At 40.3% G+C, this 22,224-nt stretch overlaps 1 protein-coding gene and 1 long non-coding RNA gene across 3 annotated transcripts in view; one reads left to right on the top strand and one right to left on the bottom strand.

Annotated features, from left to right (window-relative positions):
- The window catches only part of vps13b (vacuolar protein sorting 13 homolog B), a 325,535-nt gene that overhangs the window by 119,617 nt on the left and 183,694 nt on the right, over window positions 1–22,224 (bottom strand). Inside the window, exons 26-30 of one of the 2 annotated variants that reach the window (XM_088600797.1) lie at window positions 18,914–19,085; window positions 16,011–16,125; window positions 13,154–13,220; window positions 10,971–11,382; window positions 10,224–10,335 (exon numbers count right to left, since the gene is read on the bottom strand). In XM_088600797.1, the coding sequence (XP_088456923.1) occupies window positions 10,224–10,335; window positions 10,971–11,382; window positions 13,154–13,220; window positions 16,011–16,125; window positions 18,914–19,085 (878 nt within the window). Of the gene's footprint in view, window positions 1–10,223; window positions 10,336–10,970; window positions 11,383–12,419; window positions 12,562–13,153; window positions 13,221–16,010; window positions 16,126–18,913; window positions 19,086–22,224 lie in introns of both variants that reach the window. The other variant, XM_088600796.1, reaches the window with a different exon arrangement.
- On the top strand, window positions 6,404–8,980 carry LOC148651026 (uncharacterized). Its single transcript, XR_015925521.1, has 3 exons — window positions 6,404–6,593; window positions 6,924–7,108; window positions 8,486–8,980. It is a non-coding gene; the product is annotated as an uncharacterized LOC148651026 (long non-coding RNA).

Genomic DNA, 22,224 nt, shown 5'->3' with positions numbered 1-22,224 from the left:
GACAAGCATTAAGCAATTATCCCATTTTGTTTCCAGAACCACAGAATGATTGTGGCTTAACACATGGACATCTAAGACATCTGTACATTTTTTCCTGAGGTTTCTAAGCAATCCATTTAATTTTGTACACCTACTGTGTTACAAAGAGGTTTCTCTGCGGAAGAATGCTGCTGACCCCACATGTAATTAAAAGAAACATTTTTTACGGTATTGGAACCATATTCCAACCCTGATAAGTCTGATATGTAATTTTACAGCCCTGTAAATGGAAAAAGTAAGGGGTATATTTTAAGAGAAGGAAAACTTTTTGTGCATATTGCTGGATTCCCACAGTCTAGCAAACACTGGGCTAGACTGTGCATGTGTGAAACATGAAAAGGAAAGGGAAATGTCAATAAAACTAAATACAGTCTTAGTTTGGCTAAAAAAGGCACAACTTCCTTGCCTCAATGGACGTTTTTTACCATTCTCTGGAGCTTAGCTGTGGTTTATTCTAGAAAAATTAAAATCTAGTCCTATAATAATAAACTCTACATTAAAGTCATCATAGCTGCTTAAATGTAACATGTTATGCTAATTAAATATTCCCTCAGCTGAAACAAGGCATTTTAGTATGAGTTACTATCTGGTGCTGTACACTTAAAGAATGAATTCAAAGACATTCATTGAGGTTTCATTACTTTCCTTCTGTCTGGCAGTCACCGTTAAAAAAAGATGTTTCAAATTTATATTTAAGAGACACTTCCTGTTCTAAGAATGTGCTTTTGCCAAACATTTGTCTTTAGCCCAAAAAAGCAGTACAACTACTATGATCTTGTGAAAGAATTTTTTCTGCAAATAAAAAAAAAAGTTTAACACAGGTAGAATTGGGTAGGATTCCCTGTGAATGAAGAAGCATTTTCAAATCTAACAGGTATAAATTCGTAGAAACCTACAGTACATCCTGCCACAGGAAGTCACAGTATTTAACTTGCTACGTTTGCACAATGCTGAGCTCTGATGTACTGTACTCCACACCTTTAAAGGAGCAGGACTGGCAATGAAACATGTCTTTGATAACGTAATGCATAGGCTGACCAGCAGGGAAAAGAGCAATCCTAGGAAATGCTAATGCTTTTGTATAGGATATATAGGCATATCTCACGTACAAATCCAAAATGCAGTGACGATACATCTACTGTCGTTTTTATCAGGATCACTGACTGTTTCGAACTGATCTGAGAATTTTGCCCAGCTACTTCCTGAAAGTAGCCAGGGAACTGGCATCTCTGAAGAGGGACAGAGGTGCTGCAGGAGATATTATATTAACTGTGTTACATGAATTCATTTTTTAATATGTTTTCCGCATCACCCAATCCCTTCCCTGGGGAGCAAGTGGGTTTTCATTCTAACTGTCTACTGGTCTGACTGGACCTGTTGAAAAGCTTCTCCCAGCTCATCCAGTGCTGCAGCTGTACAGAGTAAATGAATATTAAGATCAATTCTCAAATTTGTCAAAGACACTAACAAGGAGATAGTAAGAACTGTAAGTAATTTTTATTACCAAAGTAGGGGTGCTAGCTAGAATCAGTCCCCCTAATAATACGCTTGGAAAGAAGCTAAAATGAGATAAAACACACATATCTGCTTGGTAGTGCGGGAGTATTTTAAGCTTCTAATCCATTAAACCTTTTAAGTGCAGGCAGAGAAATACAAGTGTTGTGGTATAAATTCTCACAGAAGAAAACCCTGAGAATAACATCACAAGAGCCACAGATATTTATGGAATGAAACCACAGGCTGTATACAGAAGTCAGCAAATGCCACAATACAGATGCACTATGGTTTACTCCCTAACGGAAAACATAGCAATCCCATGATAGAGTACACTGCTTTCAATCCCAGAAGAAAATGAAGGTATAGGAGAATCTCAGTTCCATAAACTGCATCTTCTGCATGCCCTCTGGAAGAATTAAGACTGCAGATGACATGCAACAGACTTTGAGGCTGGTCTTCCTTCTGTTTCCTCTCCAAATCCTCAGACCTACTGTATGCTCTATCTAGGGACCACTTTGCAGATAACTTTTAACAAAGTGCACAATGTGTCAAAGAGAATTTATTCTTGCAAGTAATGCCTAACATTTCCTTTTCTTGGAAAACAGCTCAGATGGAGACGGAAAATATTGCTTGATCCCCTCTCCCCCTACATTCTGTCACATTCTCAAACCGAAGCTTGAAAATGTCAAAAGTTGTTTAAAAAACATATCTATCCCAATGCGGGAAAAGTGCCCTTGAGCCGTCAGACAAACCACCAGTCCACAGTATCGCACTTAATTCAACTTTTTTTTTATAATAACATAATATTCTCAAATACACAAAATCATTTGAATAGCATAATATGTTTTTTTCTGTCCTAAATCCACCATTACCTCAGAAACTAAAATATTCCGGCTTGGGAAACAAGTTTATTATTTTAAATATATATATAATGTATATTTAAAACCATCCTGTGTGTCACATCAGTAAAAAAAAAATACATTTTTGGTTGAAATGATTCAGGTGTTTCATTTGCAGTTTGACAAAAGCAATGTTCTGGCAGAACTCCCTTCACTCCTGCTCATTCTCTGTCTTGTTCCAATATGTTCCAATAATGCTGATAAGGAGCAGTGAATGTACAGCAGTGGTCTTTGAAACATGTTTGAAATCCAACTTTTAAGTGTGGATATACTGTCTGGATATATCTGTGCATGTTAGTCAGTCAGCAACAGCAATTGAAATCTCTCTTTACACATGCATGTGAAAATCCATCAGTCTCCGCAGACAGAGTGGAGCTCTACAGTATACAACTGGCTTAAGATGTCATAACCTCAGGCTTTTAAAACAGGCTAAAGGTAAAGCCATGTTAGTGGTATCATAAGTATCCAAAGAACCATCTCTGATTTGACTTGTGAATCTATGTCTTAGATCGCAAAACCACTTCTGGATGATTTATTTAGTGTAAAGACAACAATCTGTTGATTCCAGACAAGAACAAATTGTGAATATGCAGGGAGGGAACTGACAGAGAAGAAAGAAATTGAAGCCAGGAAATGTAAAATGGAAAAAAAAAAAGTTTCAAAACCCAAAATGAAATGAAGAACAAAAGACAGGGCATGGACAGGACCTCTATAACATAGAAAAACACTGACTGGAAACAGAATAAAAATGTTTTTAAAAAATCAGAATTACCACATAATGGGATCAAGATCAGGATTTTGAACCTGGATCTACTTGATTAGTTTATTTCTGTGCCCTAAACAGGTTTTCTGCAGTTTCTATCTGAATACTTCAACCACAGCTATTTTGCACACACAGCACTGTATATGTAAACATGTCAATATAGATATAACATTTCTGTATATTTCAAATATGCAGCATATGAAGGAAATAAATAATAGATGAAAGCAACACAACTTGTGATGAGACAGAAATATGGGTTAACAAAGATTCAAATCACCGTGAGATGAAAATGATCAAAGTTGGAGTTTCCCATGTTCAGGGACTCACAGACAATTTGCAGTGAGGTTCACTGAGGGAAAAGGATCAACAGGGAAGAATACATCTTTACCTCTTCAAACTGATGAAAGTGAAAAACACACCACACAGCACTGGAGCACTCACATTGAAAACAAAAGCAAGCAAAATAAAACGGTAAACGCAAATAAGATGTTACGGTTTTCTAATGTGGGAACTTTTCTCCATTTTCATTTTAACATGAAATAAATATGATTCATTTAATGGTCTCTTCCCATTTCAGCCAGTGAAGCAGAAAAAAAGGCTGAAAAATGATAAGAGAAAACCCAAAACGTGAGGAATGTCTTCCATGAAACCCTATTCCACTGCGACGCTGTCTGATACGCACTAGAAGGTGGCTGTGGCCACAACATGTGGTTGCAATGGTTTGCATGTACAACATCTTAAAGGGTCTGGAAACAGATTTATTGCACACCATAAGGGTTTATGGTCACATAATTTACTGGGCTTCCACCTAGTTAAATATCTGGTTCGTTCTGCAGCTGGGAGTGGATAACATCTTTAAAATCAAAAGACAAACATAACCAAATAATACCAGGCATGAAGGCTTGTTGGGTACACAGGACTATCGCTTTGCACAGGGGTCAGGAGTGTATGGAGAGAGGATGAGGATGGAATAAACTGAAGAACAGGATTGTTACCAGGGTTCTTCGGAGGAAACCCTGCTGCACTGGGCAATATTGTCATGATGCTGCATTAAGCAGAAATTAGAGCAAGAAAACTCACTCCAAAGCCAAAAACAAACAAGACTCATGGCCAAGGAAACTCAAAATCAAGGTACCAAGGAAATTCGTAAGTGAAGTTTTAGAAAGCAAATAAAAAGTCCAAAACCAGAGAAAAAGTGAGAAAGCAACCCAGAAGGGAATCCAAACATGTTGAACAAACTATGGTCAGGAAACACGGCAATCTCACAGAAAATACTAAGAAGTGTATTTAATCTCTAAGACTGTATGTCAAGAGTTTCGCAGGGGCAGGCCTTAAACTGATATTTATAAACTGGAACTGATATTCTTCCTCTTCATCAAGTTGGTAACCTTTTCAGATGGTTCCGATGGGTCTGGATCATTTGCGGTTCATTCTAGATGATTAATCTGCGGGTAAAATCCTAGTTATTAACTATTGTTCTACAATTACAGCCACGCCTTTTATGATCTTAAGAGTAACGGAGTATCTGTGATGTCCCAGCAATGCACCACAGCAATTTTAAGATTACATTTCTTGTAATAATCGTTACATAAAGAGGAATACACTGTAACAAATACATTCCAAAAAAGGGTAAGCAGAATGCAAGCAAAAGCTTTTTTTCCTTCTCAACTGAAAACACATGCCATGTGTTTGAAACTGATATGGATCCAAGAGCCATTCAGGACATATCCTCAGTGGTTTACTTTGGTGAATTTGAAAATACTAAGGAAGTGCATCCAACCTCTTTGTTTTTTATGGCCTAGCAGAAGAATGTGTCTTATTTTTCAGCAAGGTGTGCTACACAGTAATTCAGTAAGAGAAATCCTGGTGCTGAACAGATAAACTAAGCACCATTTTTAAAAAGCTGACAAATCCTCATCTGCTTATATTTAAATAAGAGCCCAAGGTACAATTTGCATGAAAAACTGATTTAAAATTGGAGCATCAACAGAGGAAATTTGAACTTTCTTTCCTTTCACAATTTTCCGTTACACATTAAATAACTGCACTTATAACAATTATAATTACAATAAACTACTGTCCCTCAAGACAAGACTCTGAATAACTAATTTCCACGCTTGTTTTCAAGGGGAATCCCAAGCTAAAGTAAATGGATACTAAACAATAACTATTACCAATACTAAGAGGCGTCTTCTCCATTACAATTAAAATTGTTCACATACTTTTAACTAATGTCTGCATCGATGTTTCTGAATAAAGACTGGGCTGTTTATGTTTTCCATTTTTAGTTTAATTTTAAAGTGAGGCTCTGAGCCAGGGGAAGGGTCACGTAAGGCAGGTTTAAACCAAGCTGTTGAAATAACTTCCAGGTCGGGCATCCCTTTCATACTCTATAAAGTTGTTTTTTTTCTCTATACTTCTCAGTCCTTGTTCAAAATCAATTGACAAAGAAATTCCTTGAGCCTGCCAAGAAATGTCATTAATAACCAGTAAGGGTGGTTTTGCATGTATATTTAACTGCACTAGAGAGAGAGAGCTGTGGGCTACACTTCAGCTGCCTGAACTCTGAACACACACAACCTTCCAAACCCAAAGAGAATTGTGAATCTTGGCCAGACCAATCCGGGCTACAACCAAGATCAGTCATAATTAACGAAATAATAGGCTTGGCTGTCTGATAATTCGTTTGCTTTTCTCAATGAGTCTGATCGGCCATCTACCTCTGTTTAATCAGAGGGTCACTTTAGATTAATGGATCTTTGAGATGCCTGGGTGATGGGGACTGGCAAACAGGGCCCCATTTTCTAATGCATTTCTGAACCTGGTAACAAATTGTTGTTAACAGGTTGGCAAAGCAGCAGTGCCTTTTAAGTTCTCAAAGTTATTCTTCCAAAAAAAAAACAAAAGGACTACTTATTTTCCATTATTCTTCATGTTCTTGTGCTCAGATTTTAGTGATTTTGAAATTGTGACAGTGTTCTGGCCACCTACAGCAGGCAGTAAACAAGCAGAAGGAATGTGAGCACTTTACTTTCTGGACAGACACAGACTTGTTCTTGTAGATACAAACATTTTCAGATTTTTGCATAATGTAAAAACTGAAATCCAGAACCTAAAAAAACCAATCAGGAAAGTGAAATGAATAATTAGCTAACTTTATTTTTTAAGGCCGGCTACAAGACCTCCTCCATACGATCTCAGCTGGATAAAGCCTGTGTCAGGCAACAGTTCCAAGTAAATGTAAAGAGTAGATAAGGTTTGATTTGTGCTATGGCAATGCTAAATGTGTCCATTGGTAACGCTGGTATGGGAACACTGAATGTGTTTCTTCTCTTACACGAAGAAAATGAAAGCACTGAAACTAACCATCTCCTCTCAATATTGTTTATTTAAAGGTTGGTAATTATTTATTTACTATACTGTAAATAACATTAATTGTTGTAAAACCCTCAGAGTTCATTACACTATACTATATATTATATGTGATGTCCAGGTTTCTTAATATTAACTTTGAATATATGTAAAGTTCGTCTCATGTAGTGGTGCAACTGGTCATTTTAATTCTCATCTCCATATGTAAACTATGTTTCAATATGTTATAACTAAGATGTTGCTTTATAAGAGGTTATTTCATTTTGTCTTACTCACGTCTTCTTAGTTTAAATAAATGAGCATAACAAAAGTACTGAAACTAACCATCGTCTCTCAATATTGTTTATCTACAGTTACGGCGATCCGATGCCTGTATTCACTGGGACCCTTAGTCTTCCTACTACCCCTGCCCCTTCTTCCTGAAATCCATTGAAACTGATGGGCCACAGGGAATAGAGCCACCTGCTGGTCTGCTGATATTCACTTCCTCCTGTTGTAGCACAAACTGAACTTGAACAGAAGACAGCTTCTCCAGTCAGTTAGTAATGATGCAGAACACCCTTGGACCACGTAATGTTTAATTTACAAAATATTAAACGGCTTGCCCTTTTATCTTAGCCCGATGTTTAGCACAGGAAAAAAAAATATACGGCTTTCAAAATCCTCAAGCAAACATTTACACACCCATCTGCTGTTTTCGGAACAGACTGAGACATAGCAATTGCCTTTGAAGAAACACAAGAAATGATTGGAACAATAAATGAAACAATTTCGCAGTGATTTAATATATCTGGATCAGAAACATCAGTGGTATTGTCAAATTATCACTGTGCTCTGCACTAGGAAAAAATAATACATTACACATACTAGACTAAAACAGGTCGCTGGTTATATCAAGTTGTATTTCAACTACAAAGACATGATGATTGAGTCTTTTAAAGACAGAGATGCCAAGTTGTTTGAAATGAATTACAGAAAGCGTTCCTCGTTAGTCAAGTCTTTTGCTTATAAGAAGCTTTCAATTAAATGTTCCTTGAGCAAGATTTCAACGGAAAATGAGATCTGTGAGATTGTACAAAGAACATTAACCACAAGAAAGTTGGGAGTGAAGGCATGCTGGACATTCCCTGGGTTACATTCATGTACTTGGAAATTCCATCTTTTTAAAGTTAGGAAAATGATTTCAGCTGTGTAAATTGACAGCGGCCTTGTACGAGCTGATGGATAGGGAAAACCAAGCTCCGTGTCATAATTCCTACTCTTAACCCACAGGGGACCCAGACTGTTATGAAGTGATATTCCTTATTATGATCAAATGAAAAAGTGTAAATTGGTTCCAAATGAATCTTTTATTAACTCCATGCTTTGAAAAATGTTAATTTTTTCCCTTTTAAACAATATAGTTTTAAAATGATAAATAAACATATTGTGTAACAAAATGTGGTCAGTACTAATGACAACTGCAGTGCAGGATTGTAAGCATTTAAGAATTTAACAAGCAAGACTGACAAATTCTATTCTGATTCCGATTTTTCTCTCTCTCTCAAATTTGGTCTTTTCAAATCAAATCCCAATTCATTGACTCAACTCATAGCACTGAGAGGGGAACGGAAATCAATTAAAATGCTCAACATCCCATTACCCAGCCAAACCAGCCACTTTAATGCAGCAAATGGGTCTGCTGAGCTGGTGATTTTAGAGGGTCAGACTCAATCTCAATTAGGGTGAGATTAGTCAACCTGGGCTCTCTCTGCTGGCAGAGATACAGTGACCCCTAGAGGCAGATTAGGAACTTGCAGACATGCCTCTCTTCCAGTCAATGCCGAAACTCCAATATGCATTATATACTGTGATGCCACAAGGGGAAGAGACATTGAGGGGTGATACTTTAACAACAATTAACTTAACTTTCTAGGTCCACCTATGCCCCTAACCAAGATGGTTGAATGGAGCAGACATGAAAAGATCCAAGATGAAGGATATCAAGCAATCACAAGAACTTTGAGCAGATGTGCTCCCTGGTCAGACTATATAAGTAGAGTACCGAACAGGCGAATGGATGGCAGCCAACAACATGAAAGCAAGGAGGGAGTAAAGAACGTGGAGGATTGCGGAGAAAAAGATAAGAAAACGTCTTTGAATTGATGGTTAATGGTGAAAGGTCTTTGTTGTGTGGACCCGAGTTACGTAGATCAGACCTGGACTGTGTGAGAACCTTTTTCAGGTAATGTCTTCTGGATTTGACAATGTTTTGGACCTGGAATATTGAAATCGGGTTTTAACTGGGTTTTGTGGAAGCCTTAATTTTTAAAAATAAAAGTCTTACAGTCGGTCGTCAGTCAAAGAGTCTGTATGCCTAATAAAGTCCCCAGCCCCTTAAGCCCCCAGCTGCCTGTGACTACTATAAAACGAAAGGTGCACAGGCAGACTGGTGGTAAGAGCCCAACTCCTCCACCTCCACCTTTGTGCAACTGCAAGACTTTTACTGGCTGACCAAGATGAAAAAAGAACACATACTGTAACTGGCTTTTTAAAATCAGGTGGGTATAATATAAATAATGCATGTTTCTACTTTGTTTTAAAAAAAATCTACTTGTCGTGAAACATCTCGTCTAACAATTATAAAGTGTTTGGACCCTGTGGGAACCGGTTTTGTTGGTAAAACATTGGTGAAGAGCACTTCTCTGCAGTACATCTCTACTGCTCTCTTTCAAAGGAATCGATATTTGAAATACAACACTTTTCATGGTAAGGGTTAAGACAGAATTTTTCTGTGCTGAGCCTCACCACCACATTTTAGGCTCCTCTTAATTTACTTTAGCGACAGGAAGAAAAAGAGGCACAGTGAGAAGGTAAGTACTGTAGCATTCTTGTTCCTGCAAGATATAGGCCAGGCAGGCTCCAGTGTTGCCACCTCCAAATCAAAGCAAAATCCCAAACCGATATGTTTATATTAACCTAACGCAGCAGTGAAGGCTGGAATAGACCTCCTTTCACACACCTTTTCTTCTCAAAGTCAACAGTCAATTTCAGCCTCACATTCGGTATCGCTGCCAGCTGTACAAAGCATTATGCCTTACTTTTATCTCGCTCATTACATGTGTTTGCCAGTTTTCTCTGCCCATAGACGATTGGTGTGGTTTCCAAACAGCCATGACACAATCCAGATCATGAGCATTCGCAGAAAATGTGTTTATGCTGAATATTTTCCTCAGAGGTTTGCTTTTCTTCACAGCTTTGATCCACATGGCACTGAGGCTTGTATCAACAGTCTTGCGTTTCAGATGCCTGCCTATATGTCATTTATAAAATTCCGTCACTCCCGGGGAGTCAAACCACACTGAAAAGCTACCACTGGATTCTGAAGACTTTTAAAAGCCTTCTCTCATCTGACTCACATTTTCTTTGAACAAAAGAAGCAATAATCTCATGTCTGTTTTTATGAACTGTGACTTACGTTTTAAGCTAGACAAATTTCTAGTGACACTTTTAAACAAATTGTGGTCAATAATTCAGTTTTGAAACTAAAAATAGCTACACTTAGGCACCTCTGAGGCCTCACAAAGCCAGGAGTATGCCTTCGTGCTTCTCACTTCCTTAATGGAAGGTATTAAGGCAGGCAGTGCAGAGCAAGGGAAGGAGAGGTGACTTACTGATAAATATCCTTGCGCAGGGCAGTTCTACTTAAAGGGTTATCTGCTTGTGGAGCCATGCTCACAGAGCCAATCTTAAGGACTAAGGTGTCTTCTTTCTTCAGGTGGCACTCTGGAAACACATGAAAACTATTAACAAAACACCATTAAAAAAGAGCTATATAACTAATTGCTACCAACAGTATACCATGTGCACCTTCAAGAATATACTGTAGCTTTGCAAACCGTATGGAATGTTAATAACTCCCCTTGGGCTTCTTCCTAGCTTCCGGATTCGGCAATTCCTGAGTAACAGTACAGGCAAGGACCAGATCCAAGGAATGTAAACAATCAGAACCAATTTCAATGCACTGTGAACTACACACAGAATGTGGGCCTCCAGGTTTCAGTTCAGTAAATTATACGTTGCTCTGGAAGCCGAGTAAGTATCTTTGAGAAGACAATGAAACCACAACAAAAAAAAATGCTCCGCCGGGCACTGTGAACCGAGTATGGGAGAAGCAAAATCGACACCAGACAATGAAATGCTTGAGAACTACACCCTGTTTCAGTTCCATGCCTCCTTCTTGGTCAAGTGTAGCGTTCATGTATTGTTATATAAAGGAAACAAGACATAGCGTTAAGATAATCATAAGCTTTCTGCACACAGCATGGACTTGGGTAGTGGTATACTGTATGCAGGGGGTGTTAAGAAGCAAGCTGAGAACTGAGCATACTGGATGTGACTGAGACTGCCTGGGTCCTCACCTGTGAGGGGCTCCTGTTCCTGTGCGCTGGGGAAGAAGACGCGGATGACGCTGGTGTTGATGTAGATGAGGGGGAGGCTGTGGGAGGTCAGGGTGTGGGTCCTCATGGGCTGCCCTCCGGACTTGCCCTTGTCCCCCTGCCTCTTGGGGAGCTTGACCTGGAAGACGCCGGCCACGGCAGCGAGCAGCGGGCAGGACAGCACGACGTCGAAGGGCTGGGCGGCGAGCAGGATCTCGCGCAGGTACTGAGGGGAGCCGTCGGCCAGGCCCTCCGACAGCTTCGGCGGGCCCCGCGCGCCGCGCTCCTGCCGCGAGGTCAGCTTGTGCCGCACGTTCTTGGTCACCGCCTGGGTGTAGGTTATCGACAGAAAGCCGTGCTGCTGGTGGGACACTTCCAGCACTTTCGCGGCAGTCTGTGGGGGAAAGCGAAACCATGCTGTTCAAAACGGCAGCACCGCGAAAGCCCTACATTACCAGTCAGCCCGTACAGTTCGCTGTTAGCTAAGCACGAGCTCAAAGCGCACACATGCTGTTTTAAAGGTCATTTCCTATTTTCCTAACTCAGCGTTATTAGGTGATAAATTTGCTTTAAATCGCTGCATGACAGAAACTGATGGCGAACTATCACTTTTCACTTCCAGATCATACAGAATAAGCTGATTATCGGTATCAGTTACCTGCTCTGCCAAAACCAGTCTCTTCAAGATTATTTCTCATGCTTATGTCTGTGATTCTGCCATTCCCTATTATTATTATTAATTATTAATTATTATTATTATTATTATTATTATTATTATTATTAAGTCCTCACTTACTGTGTAACACCATAAGTAATAAATAAAAGTTCTCCCTATTCACAGCCAACAGAGCATTATATTATTAATTACCAAGATTAATAGCTTATTATGGAGAACCAGCATTGAAGAGACTGATTTGGGAAAGCAAGTCCCATATTGGTTAAAAAAACGGCAACAAGAATAATTTAGCATAGAACAGGGATTTCATACTTTTAAGGACGGGATATACATCAAGGAAACCTAACGCCAACAGATTTAATCTGAAAGAGCTTTCATTAACTTTGCCTTACATCTGAACAAGCAGCAGATTCAATTGATATTTATATTGCACAAAAAGTTAGGTATGGAAATAGAAAACGATCAGAACCGTCCATTTGCAAAACTGAATACAGCGCAGGACAGTCTACTTTTGCTACAGTACACTGGCACGGATCCCCAAACTAGTACATATTTCTTAGTGTTAGTACTGGGGCATCATAAAGATACAGCCTGGAATGGAAATAGGGAATTCTGCAGCGGTCCTAACGTTGAACAGTCAGGGAATCTTGCACATATCATATTAGCTGAACAGGCAAGAGAAGGACATGCTTAAAAGACGTTGCAAAGTTAATGGGAGCTCCATGTGGTAATTTGAAACAAATGTGGCTTCTTACAGGAGGGAAAAAGCCAGAGAAATGGCTGAAAGGGTCTTGCTTGCTGACGGGTCGGACCAGCATGGTATGTCTATTCAGCTTGTCAGTGCAAGAGAGGAGCACCCCTCCGAAATGGCCCAGAGAGCGCTGGCCTTCCTCTAGGCTGAAGTGTCGCATTGGGGGCAGGTAAAAGATGTGGGAAAAGGGGGGGGGGGGGGGGAGAAGAAAGCAACAAAGAGCAATAAGATGGATATTGACAGATATGCAGATTTTTGCACAATAAAGCTAGCTGCAAGCAGCTGCAAGAACCACCTTATGAATGGCCTTATGCTGCAGTCAGCCTACACTGGCTCAACAGCAACTGATTCAGCTTTTGTCTGAAATCCACTGACGGTAATCAGCGGGTGATTACACACTCAACCAGTTCAAATTTAATCCGCAGCGCTTGGGCAAACAGAATAAGGCCACCCAGAGGGCTCTGACAGATCGTAGGTTTTCAAACACAGAGAGAAACGTCACCTGATTTGATTAGAATCCCTTAGCAATCAAAACCACCAGAGAGCCCAGGAAAATGACTGCAGGGACTATCAGAACAAGCTGTATTAGATGTTTACAGTGAGGAATGGTAAACTGTTCCTTATTCTAGCTTTAGATCCTGCAGGCAAAATTTCCTAAGCTCTCCAGGGTAAGTAGAAATGTATGCCCCAGATTTGGACAGTATTTCACATGGCACGTTCACTCGACAAAAGCCTCACCACTGGTTTTTCCTTGCACTGCAGAATGACTCCTTCATTATGTCCTGTCTGCCAGCCTTCACCTGGCCTGGAAAAGACAATGTCCAGCTCATCTTGTCTCTGTGATCTGTACATTTGTAGTTTCTGATACGTGGTCACTGTCGACATTATTTTTAGATTTCCTAATTTTAAACAAATATTGTGAAATCCAAGCCCCCAACCGAGCAAAAACAATCTTCCTGGGTTATTATCAGGGCTTAGTTCTTTGGCATCATGAGATGTCCCCTAATTTGCTTTTCTAAACAGAGTCCTAAATCCATGGAAACTATCAGCTGACACAGCCCTGGGGGGGGAATGACTCCTTTCAGCTTGGCAGCACCTTCAGTGGTTGCTGCTTGATGCAGCTTCTTGGACTGAAATGTTTGGAATAATGTTACCATGCCCCTCTGGATTATTTTCCGAGACTGAAGCGAAAACCTAACCAGCAGCCCACTTCATTCTTAAAGCTCTGCACAACAGACCCCTGAGACCCCCGAGAACCCCAGTAGGCTAACATTCTCTCCCTGCAAACGCAAGACCTTCCACACAGACCTGACGCAGGACATCGATGACAAACCCATTCGTGGTGGTAATGTTAACCCTCCTTAAAAATCCTGTCTCTCTTGATATTGAACAGAACCGTCACGGTTTTTAACTGGTACCATAAAATAGTGTCCTTATGGAACTCTGCTGCGTATTTATAAAATCAATACCAAACAGAGGGATACGTGAGGAGGAAACAACATGCACGGTATATTTGCAGGATTTTACACAGAGAACCCTGCTTCATCACAGGATGCTTATGAGCTCCTCTCAGTTCTGTACGCTCGACTGTAAGCTTGCCCTGCCCACAACATTCCCTTCAGCAGGAATGGGAGTTCAATTGCCCAAGCAGTCCTGGTAATGTCTGTTCTCTTTTAACATGCTCTCTTGCTACACGAAGACCTCCCATCCCTTTAGACAATTATTTCTGAAACATTTGTGAAACAGCTGGAAGCCATCAGATTTCATTTGTGTGAGCTGCTTTTAGGAGCAAATAAGGGTGAACTGTCACTAGACATACTTTCACACTGGTGTCTGATGATCTGAAAGCACTGATGTACCACATGCACTATACTAAACAATTTTAATAGCATTTTCTGACTCCATGCAATTACAATTTAATAATTACTTTTTAATGCTGAGTGCCCAATGCGCTATTCCATTACGAAAGGCCTTATACATGTGATGCCTTACTGAGCCAGTGGCCAGTGAAGACGTGAACGAACATTTTCTAATCCCAAGCAGAGCAGAGCTGTGCATTTCCTTTAGATCTGCAATCTAAATTGTGAATGTGACTCAAACTCATTAAGGTAACACTGATGGCAATAATACTAATAATAATAATAATTGCTTACACTTATATAGCGCTTTTCTGGACATTCCACTCAAAGCGCTTTACAGGTAATGGGGACTCCCCTCCACCACCACCAATGTGCAGCCCCACCTGGATGATGCGACGGCAGCCATAGTGCGCCAGAACGCTCACCACACATCAGCTATCGGTGGGGAGGAGAGCAGAGTAATGAAGCCAATTCATAGAGGGGGATTATTAGGAGGCCATGATTGGTGAGGGCCAATGGGAAATTGGGCCAGGATGCTGGGGTTACACCCCTACTCTTTTCGAGAAACACCCTGGGATTTTTAATGACCACAGAGAGTCAGGACCTTGGTTTTACGTCTCATCTGAAGGACGGCGCCTGTTTACAGTATAGTGTCCCCGTCACTATACTGGGGCATTAGGACCCACATGGACCGCAGGGTGAGCGCCCCCTGTTGGCCCCACTAACACCTCTTCCAGCAGCAACCTTAGTTTTTCCCAGGAGGTCTCCTATCCAGGTACTGACCAGGCTCACACCTGCTTAGCTTCAGGGGGTTACCAGTTGTGAGTTGCACGGTGATATGGCTAATGCCCCAGTACATGGGGAAAAGTAAATTCACCAAAAAGAAACATGCAACTGTGCTGAGGAATCTTCTCGTTTTGCCTTAGAGACCCCAGTCATTAAATGCTGCAGTCAGGTGCTGACAAGCTGAACTCAGTGACTTAAACTCTGGTATTTTTGGATTGTTCACTGATGAGGCCCACTGGGTGACATGTGGAGCTGGTTGACAAGAGACGTGAGGACATTCAGTCATGAGTCATTTTGATTCTGTGCGTTATGTCTTCATGAAAATGAATACAGAAACGCAGTAGATATAAAAAGAGTGCGCTTTCCAAAACGGCTCTCTAAAAAAAAAAAAGAGCTGAAGAGAACCAGGAAAACGAATCCATTTTGCTCCTGTCAGAACGGGCCTGTTTAAACATGGCGGTCTACTGGTTTACTAGATGAATATTAAGCCTCAGTACTAAGGTATGTGAAGGGTCTGATCGTTGGCCCAGTTGTAGGTGGGACTCCACTCTCCACTGGGGGGCAGGTGAAGTGGATCTTGAGGAGAGAAATGTTTTTAAGAACATAAGAAGGGTTAGAAACGAGGGGAAGCAGTTTGATCCTCCTGACTGATTTGGCTGACAAATTAACCGGACAGACGTATGTTTGTACTCACTTATACAACTAGGTATTTTACCAGAGCAATGGGAGCGAAGCACTTTGAACAAGAGCTCAGCCCCTACAGCAGCCACTCCTCACATGTGGATTTGAACCCACAACATTCTGGTGATGAGTCGAGAGCCCTCATCACTCCTCTATACTAATAATAATTTTATTTCTGTATTTTACTGGTTGCCATTGGGGTGGGGGTGGGGGGGTAGAATAAAATAATTTAAAGTAAAATCTGTTGGAGAAAATATCTGGACGTTTACCTTTTTTTATAGTGATCACTGTTTAAACTGCCCACTTTACATTTTATCTTGGTGTAAACATCTTGAACATCCACTGAGGCACTGAGGTCTTCCAGTTCACTGATCACACAGGTCTCTGCAAAATAAGGTAGGCAAGACAGGAACAATGATATACAGTACCTTAAAAGGGTTACAAAAGAAGGAAAAAAAGAACTTGAACACTAGGGCTTTAGAATATACTGATCCATACAAACCAGGAGATACTTGAAGAATGCCCCACTTGCAAACGTTCATTGAGGAGGGGTCATGGGCACAGCGATGCTATGCTGATGCTTCTTCTCCACATGGCTTTGAACATGCCAAGACCATGCGCTGTTCTGAACACACAGCATGTTGCCCAGGTCACCACGTTGCAACACGTGTTCAGAATAGCGTTGCATCAGCATTTGCTTTGTGTGCTGCGTGGATCCTTAGATTTCAGTCATAATTGATATCAGATTGATAAGTAAAAACGGAATTCAGTCTGCAAACAGCATAATATTATATTTCACTACAGACATCTTTGTTGTTAAGAGCTAGGGGCTGTTTACAGATGAATTATTAGAAAGCAATCTTCCCTTTTCCGTCTTTAATAAATGGTGTAACTCAAGCTCCACGACCTCCTGATACAGCATGTGAGTGCCTAAACAACAGACCCCGGTACTCCTTCACATGGAACAGAGCACTGAATAAGCTTTATCACACAATCTAAATTGTAACGGAGTGAGGATTACATTTAACACTTAAAACTATATTTAACACTGTCATGTACAAGCAGTACAAACTAGTTTTTCTTTGTTTCTTACAATTAAGCTCCCCACGTATTAATTACATAGACAATTAGGACCAATGAAGAACTATAACTTTAAGAATGATACATTGACATGTACAAAAATATGAATATGAGTAACATTTACAGGGACACTGCATGAATACACTGCATGAATACATCACACTAAATTAATACATAGTTCTCATGCGAATGTTAACAAATGAAGTTTACAAATTTTAAATTGAAAAGGTACCACATGCATTTAACTGTGCAGATCAGTATCTCTGTGTGATCGAACTGCAGACGGATCCGTTCATCCAACAGACACCAGCGTGATTTTATAAAGTGAAAAATATGCTATTCCCTTCAAAATGTTAGAGTCCCCTCTCCAGAGAGTAAAACAAGTCCTAGTGTGCCAAGAACGCCTTTTGTAAAAGCAGCTGGAATTGCAACACTGTAGCACCACCATGGCAGTGGGCTGTGAGAAAGAAATTGTATTAGCTTTGATCTGAGTGGAGGGGATCAGGGTAACACAGCAAGCTACACCTCTGCTACCTAAAATGCTACAGTTTGCAAATGAAAAGGGCCACAGCAAACTGTACAAAAAATGAAAATAAGTACTATACACTACAGTCCTTCACAACAGTACGGCACAGACCCACGACAGGTCATAAATAATGGTGTAATGCTATGCTGGCTGTACTCAATGTTCATAACGTAAATCATACAGTCCTATAGGATCCTCCTTTTAACATTTTAAGTTTGAATTATTTATGAATTTGAATCAATCTGCTTATCACGCCATAGCTCTAGTATTAATATCATCCTTGCAGATTTTAACAGGCATGAGATATTGCTTGGATCACTCATTAATGCCTTGAACACTGTATCAGTGGTAGATTTACCTAGCAACTCAGATGGCAAATATTAGCATAAATCCTATGTAATTCCTACTTAGGATGCTCCTAAATCAAAACATAACCTCACAAAGTTCCATTTAAAGCACTTAAGCTCAATGTTCTGGTTGGCAGATGCTAAATATTATACAAACCCATTAAAGGTAAAGCTTTCCTTTCAACACTGCACTAAATCACTTAAGGAGACGTTGCTTCTTGGTAAATTTATTGCCACGTTACTTGCTTCTAATTTTTTCTTTCTTTTGCCCTATAAACACAAGTGCATCCCCAATGGGAATGTTAGTGTACAGAGATGACTACACATATGACTACTGCGACATCCGTATAAAGGCCAGGACACCAGGGCCCTAGAAACATAATACAACTGACTTATTACGCAGAATACATTTACTATAGAGATGAGCTGACACACCATACTCAATGACAGAAAGGAGATTAATTTCTGGGCAGGATGTCTATTTACTTCCCAGCTGTCCTAAATTCATCTGCCCTGATTTGCCAGTATGTGTCCTTTCTACAAGCTTAGCAGAAACAACTTTTTGTACGGCTTTGCTCACATGTGCTTTGCCTCGAACCACAATCACGAACGCTCCTCTGCCACCACCCAGTCGTTTTGTACCTCAACTTTGAGGAAAAGGGGCATTGCGCTCCCTTAGGAACAGGAAGAAAATCGCTTGCAGTATGGCAAACCTGACCATTTTATCAAGAAGCAGGTGCTTCTTGCATCTTCTGTGCTCTTGCTTCTGAATGACCTGTTCAGGTCTTTTTGTACCTCTTGAAACTGCAAGAAGGCACTTTAGAATTGAATTCCTATCTGGTGCTTTTGTACTGTAAATCTCCTCCTAGCTGGAGCCTATCCCACCAAGCAACAGGTGCTATGGCAGGGTACGCACTGGACAGGACGCCAGTCCGTCGCAGGGCACATACTGTACTGTACAGACACAGAGATGCACACACTCTCACTGGGGCCAATTTCCCCAGCAGCCAAATAACCATACTGATATGCGTTTGGACGGCGGGAGGAAAATGGAGCACCCAGAGAAACTCGTGTGAGCACGTGGAGAACAAACAAACTCCACGCAGACAGCACCCCAGGTCAGGGCTGGATCCCTGGGCCCCCGCACTGCGAGGCAGCAGCGCTAACCTCTGCACCACTGCGGCTGTTAGAAACGGTCTGCCTCCGTGCAGAACATTACCCATTCTCTTGGCTGTAGGATCTGGAGCAAACAGCTTCACTGTGACTTTCGGCAACATCCACTGCATCCACAGGCTGACCCGCCCGCTTGCTCCTCCAAAACTGCTCGTCTTCTGCTCCAAGGTGACGGTGTCTGAGAAAGGGGAGTCGTCTCCAGTTTGTAGAGAATCCCCCTATAAAAGCAGTTAATGAAGAACAACGTCACACACAGGAGGGCAGACAGCAAAAAAAAAAAGTGTTTAAATAGGACTAGCTAAGATAAATATCTACAGTAAGTCTTTTTCATAAGTAGTAGGCATAACACAGGAATGCGTTGAAAATGTAACACATAAAAGATCACTACTGCACTTATTGTGGTATTGTCAGCACATACAGTGCAGTCATTCTGGACCTCCACAGTGGGGAAAGCTCTCAGGTACCTACTGTAAATATCTCAATTCCACTTACTCCCATTACATGGATCCTTGGCGATTTATCAAAGGTTAAAGCAGCAATTCAATATAAAAATACTTTCCTGACACTCTGCATTATTGCAAAAAAAAAAAAGAATATTGCGAAAATGGGTGGACAGTACAGGACCGACATACTGTACAAAGAATGGACTGAAGACGCTGCATCACAAGTTAAAAGAAGAAAAAGCTTAGTGTTTGCCATCTTATACTCAAAGGTCAAGTTCTTGCTACCAGCATGTAATATATTACACTTGTCTACATAAAATGTCATCTCTTCCAGAGCCTTGCCCAGTCTTGAATTAGGGTGAGAGAGTTGGGATTCATTTTATGGGGATTAAGTTCCCTTTAGTTACACAAACGAAAGCCATTTGAGGAAACAGTAGTGTCCAGTGATGTCAGAGACACAGCCACCCAGCTAAACCCTCTGTGCCAGTTTACAACAGCTCAACAATAGTCGCTATTTACAAGAGTCTGCTGGAAAAGCACCATGGTAGGGGTGGTGAACTGAGTGTGGATGGCAGTGGCCAAGCCCCGCGTGAAGAAGGGACGGATGATGTACTGTTCGCAAGATGAACGATTAACTGGAAGCAGAGCAAGTAAACAAAACAAGAAACCCAGAAATATGCATCTAGACTGATAAAAGCCGAGAAAGGTATTCTGCAGTTAAATTAGCTAAAAGCTCTATATGAGTTTAGCCTTGCTTATAGTCATTAACAGCTTTAACCTTAAGGTCACCATGTTTTCTCCAGAGAAGCTGTTTTTATTTAGAAGCCTTGACTGCAGATATGACAGCTTTGAGAGCATAAATCCGAACAAAACAAACTCCCAGTTCTTATTTTCCAACATAAGAAAAGTGCAGGATGCTGCAGAGCAAGCTCTTAGCTCATTACTGGGTTTGGCAAGAGTTTCTTTATGACAGCATCTGTGAAGTTTTTTTTGTTCAAGGATCTGTTTTCCAAACATAAATCAAATTGGCCAATAAAGCAAAAGCTGCAAACAAACAATACCGTATTTTATAGTACATGGTGTTTTTCCATAAGCTGCTTAAAAACCATCCTGTTAATTATACAGTATACTGTGTCAGAGCTTAAACCAGGAAAACGCATAGTTCATGAGTATTACAGTGGCAACACGGTTATCAACCATTCCATTAAAAACCTTTTGTGGTTTTCTTATTACACATTTTTAAAAGGAAAACAGATGCGTAACACAACCATACTTCAATATGATGATGAGAATTTAAAGGGGTAATACTTAATACTCCAGCAACTGCAATGAAACAAAAATTAGAGGTCACAAGTGGAAACTCCTCGGAAGTGCACTTTCTTCTGGAAAATGGAGGTACTGTTCTTCTTTACACAAAGTGTTGTGGATATATTGGACAAGCTACTCAGCGGCGTTCCTGAAGCCTGAAGTGTTGCTTCTTTCAAGAAACAGCTGGATTAAATCCTCAGATCAATTAGTTACTACAGTATCTACCAAACCAGCTTGGTGGCCAGAACGGCCACTCGTTCGCAACGGTTAAAATCTTATTTTCTAAATCAAAAATGGGCAAAATGAAAAATGTGGTAAATGAGAAATTACTGTATGTTTACACAAATATATTGTACATACAGAGTCTATAGAAAGTCTACACACAGCCTAAAATCAAGACACACAAGGAATGGGCAAACACTACCTAATCTCGGTGTGCTGCATTGGTACTGCAGAACTATCCAAACGGAATTACAGCTGTAACTCAAGCATAAGGTACTTCCACCAAGTACTAACTCAAGAGTGTGTGCACTTACAGCATCCAACCCATTTTTCCAGGTTTTCATTTGCACGTTTTCCCCCTGAAGGTCATGTGTTACAATGTGTGAATAAAGGTCAAATAAATTCTGATTTAATGTGTCTTGATTTCAGGCTGTCCGTGAATGTGCTTAAGCCATTCTGAGTTTTTAGTTATTGGTTGCCGAGAAACACTCAGCTTCATCTACAAATCTGTTGCACCCTCTGTAAAAGCATGATTTTATAGTACTTTATTTACAAATCGGGTTACAAATCACTGGCCATTCAGCCATTCAAATCTGTAGGGTCATGTAATATTATAATGGCTTAGTAAAGCACTTCTGAGTGTCTGTCTGTGATGAAAAGGGTCTCTGTAAAATAAGAATGATTAACTGACTGGATGAATGAACGCAATAAAGAGTGTGTAACTGTTAATTTGTCAAAGATGGAGAACGATGACTGAATAAAACACATCGTGTTTCTAAGAAAAAAAAACTGAAAAGTGAATTTATTTGAAGGACAACTACACTTTCACACAACAAACTTTTTTTTATCTGGAACATTTTTACTTTGAAATTCAGTTACTGGATATGGTGTACAGTATTCCTGCAGAACTTAAATTCCTGACAGTTAAGTAAACCTTTCAGCCAAAATCTCAAATCCAGCCAGTACGAAATGTTTCAAAAAAGCTGCAACTGCAAGGCTAGGAAAGCTAAAAAAAATCAATTCAAGCCCTTTTGGAAGACTACTAATAAAAACCAAAGAGTTCTGACAAGTCTATCAAAATGTGAAGGAACACAAACTGATGCACAAAAGCCTTTTAGCGCAGGACTACTGTATGTACTGTGTTTGACAGTATCAAAAGAGGAAGCTGTCCCTGAATGTTGATTATCTAAACTTTGATCAAAAAATTAAAATACTCAAATAGCTGTGCCTAAAAGGTATGATCTAACAGATCTGATGCTGCAGATGAGGCTAGCAATAGGATGATTGGATCATTAAAGCCACGGGGACACTGAGAGTACAAATAATTAAATAACCCAAGTGAAAGAAAACCCAGTTTAAAATTTGAGCCTCCCTTGTCAAACTG

The sequence above is a fragment of the Lepisosteus platostomus genome, chromosome 12 (assembly GCF_059453375.1).
Source record: "Lepisosteus platostomus isolate fLepPlt1 chromosome 12, fLepPlt1.hap1, whole genome shotgun sequence".
Lineage (NCBI taxonomy): Eukaryota > Metazoa > Chordata > Actinopteri > Semionotiformes > Lepisosteidae > Lepisosteus > Lepisosteus platostomus.
The sequence above is the reverse complement of the archived record's forward strand: the minus strand, read 5'-3'. Positions and strand labels throughout refer to the sequence as shown.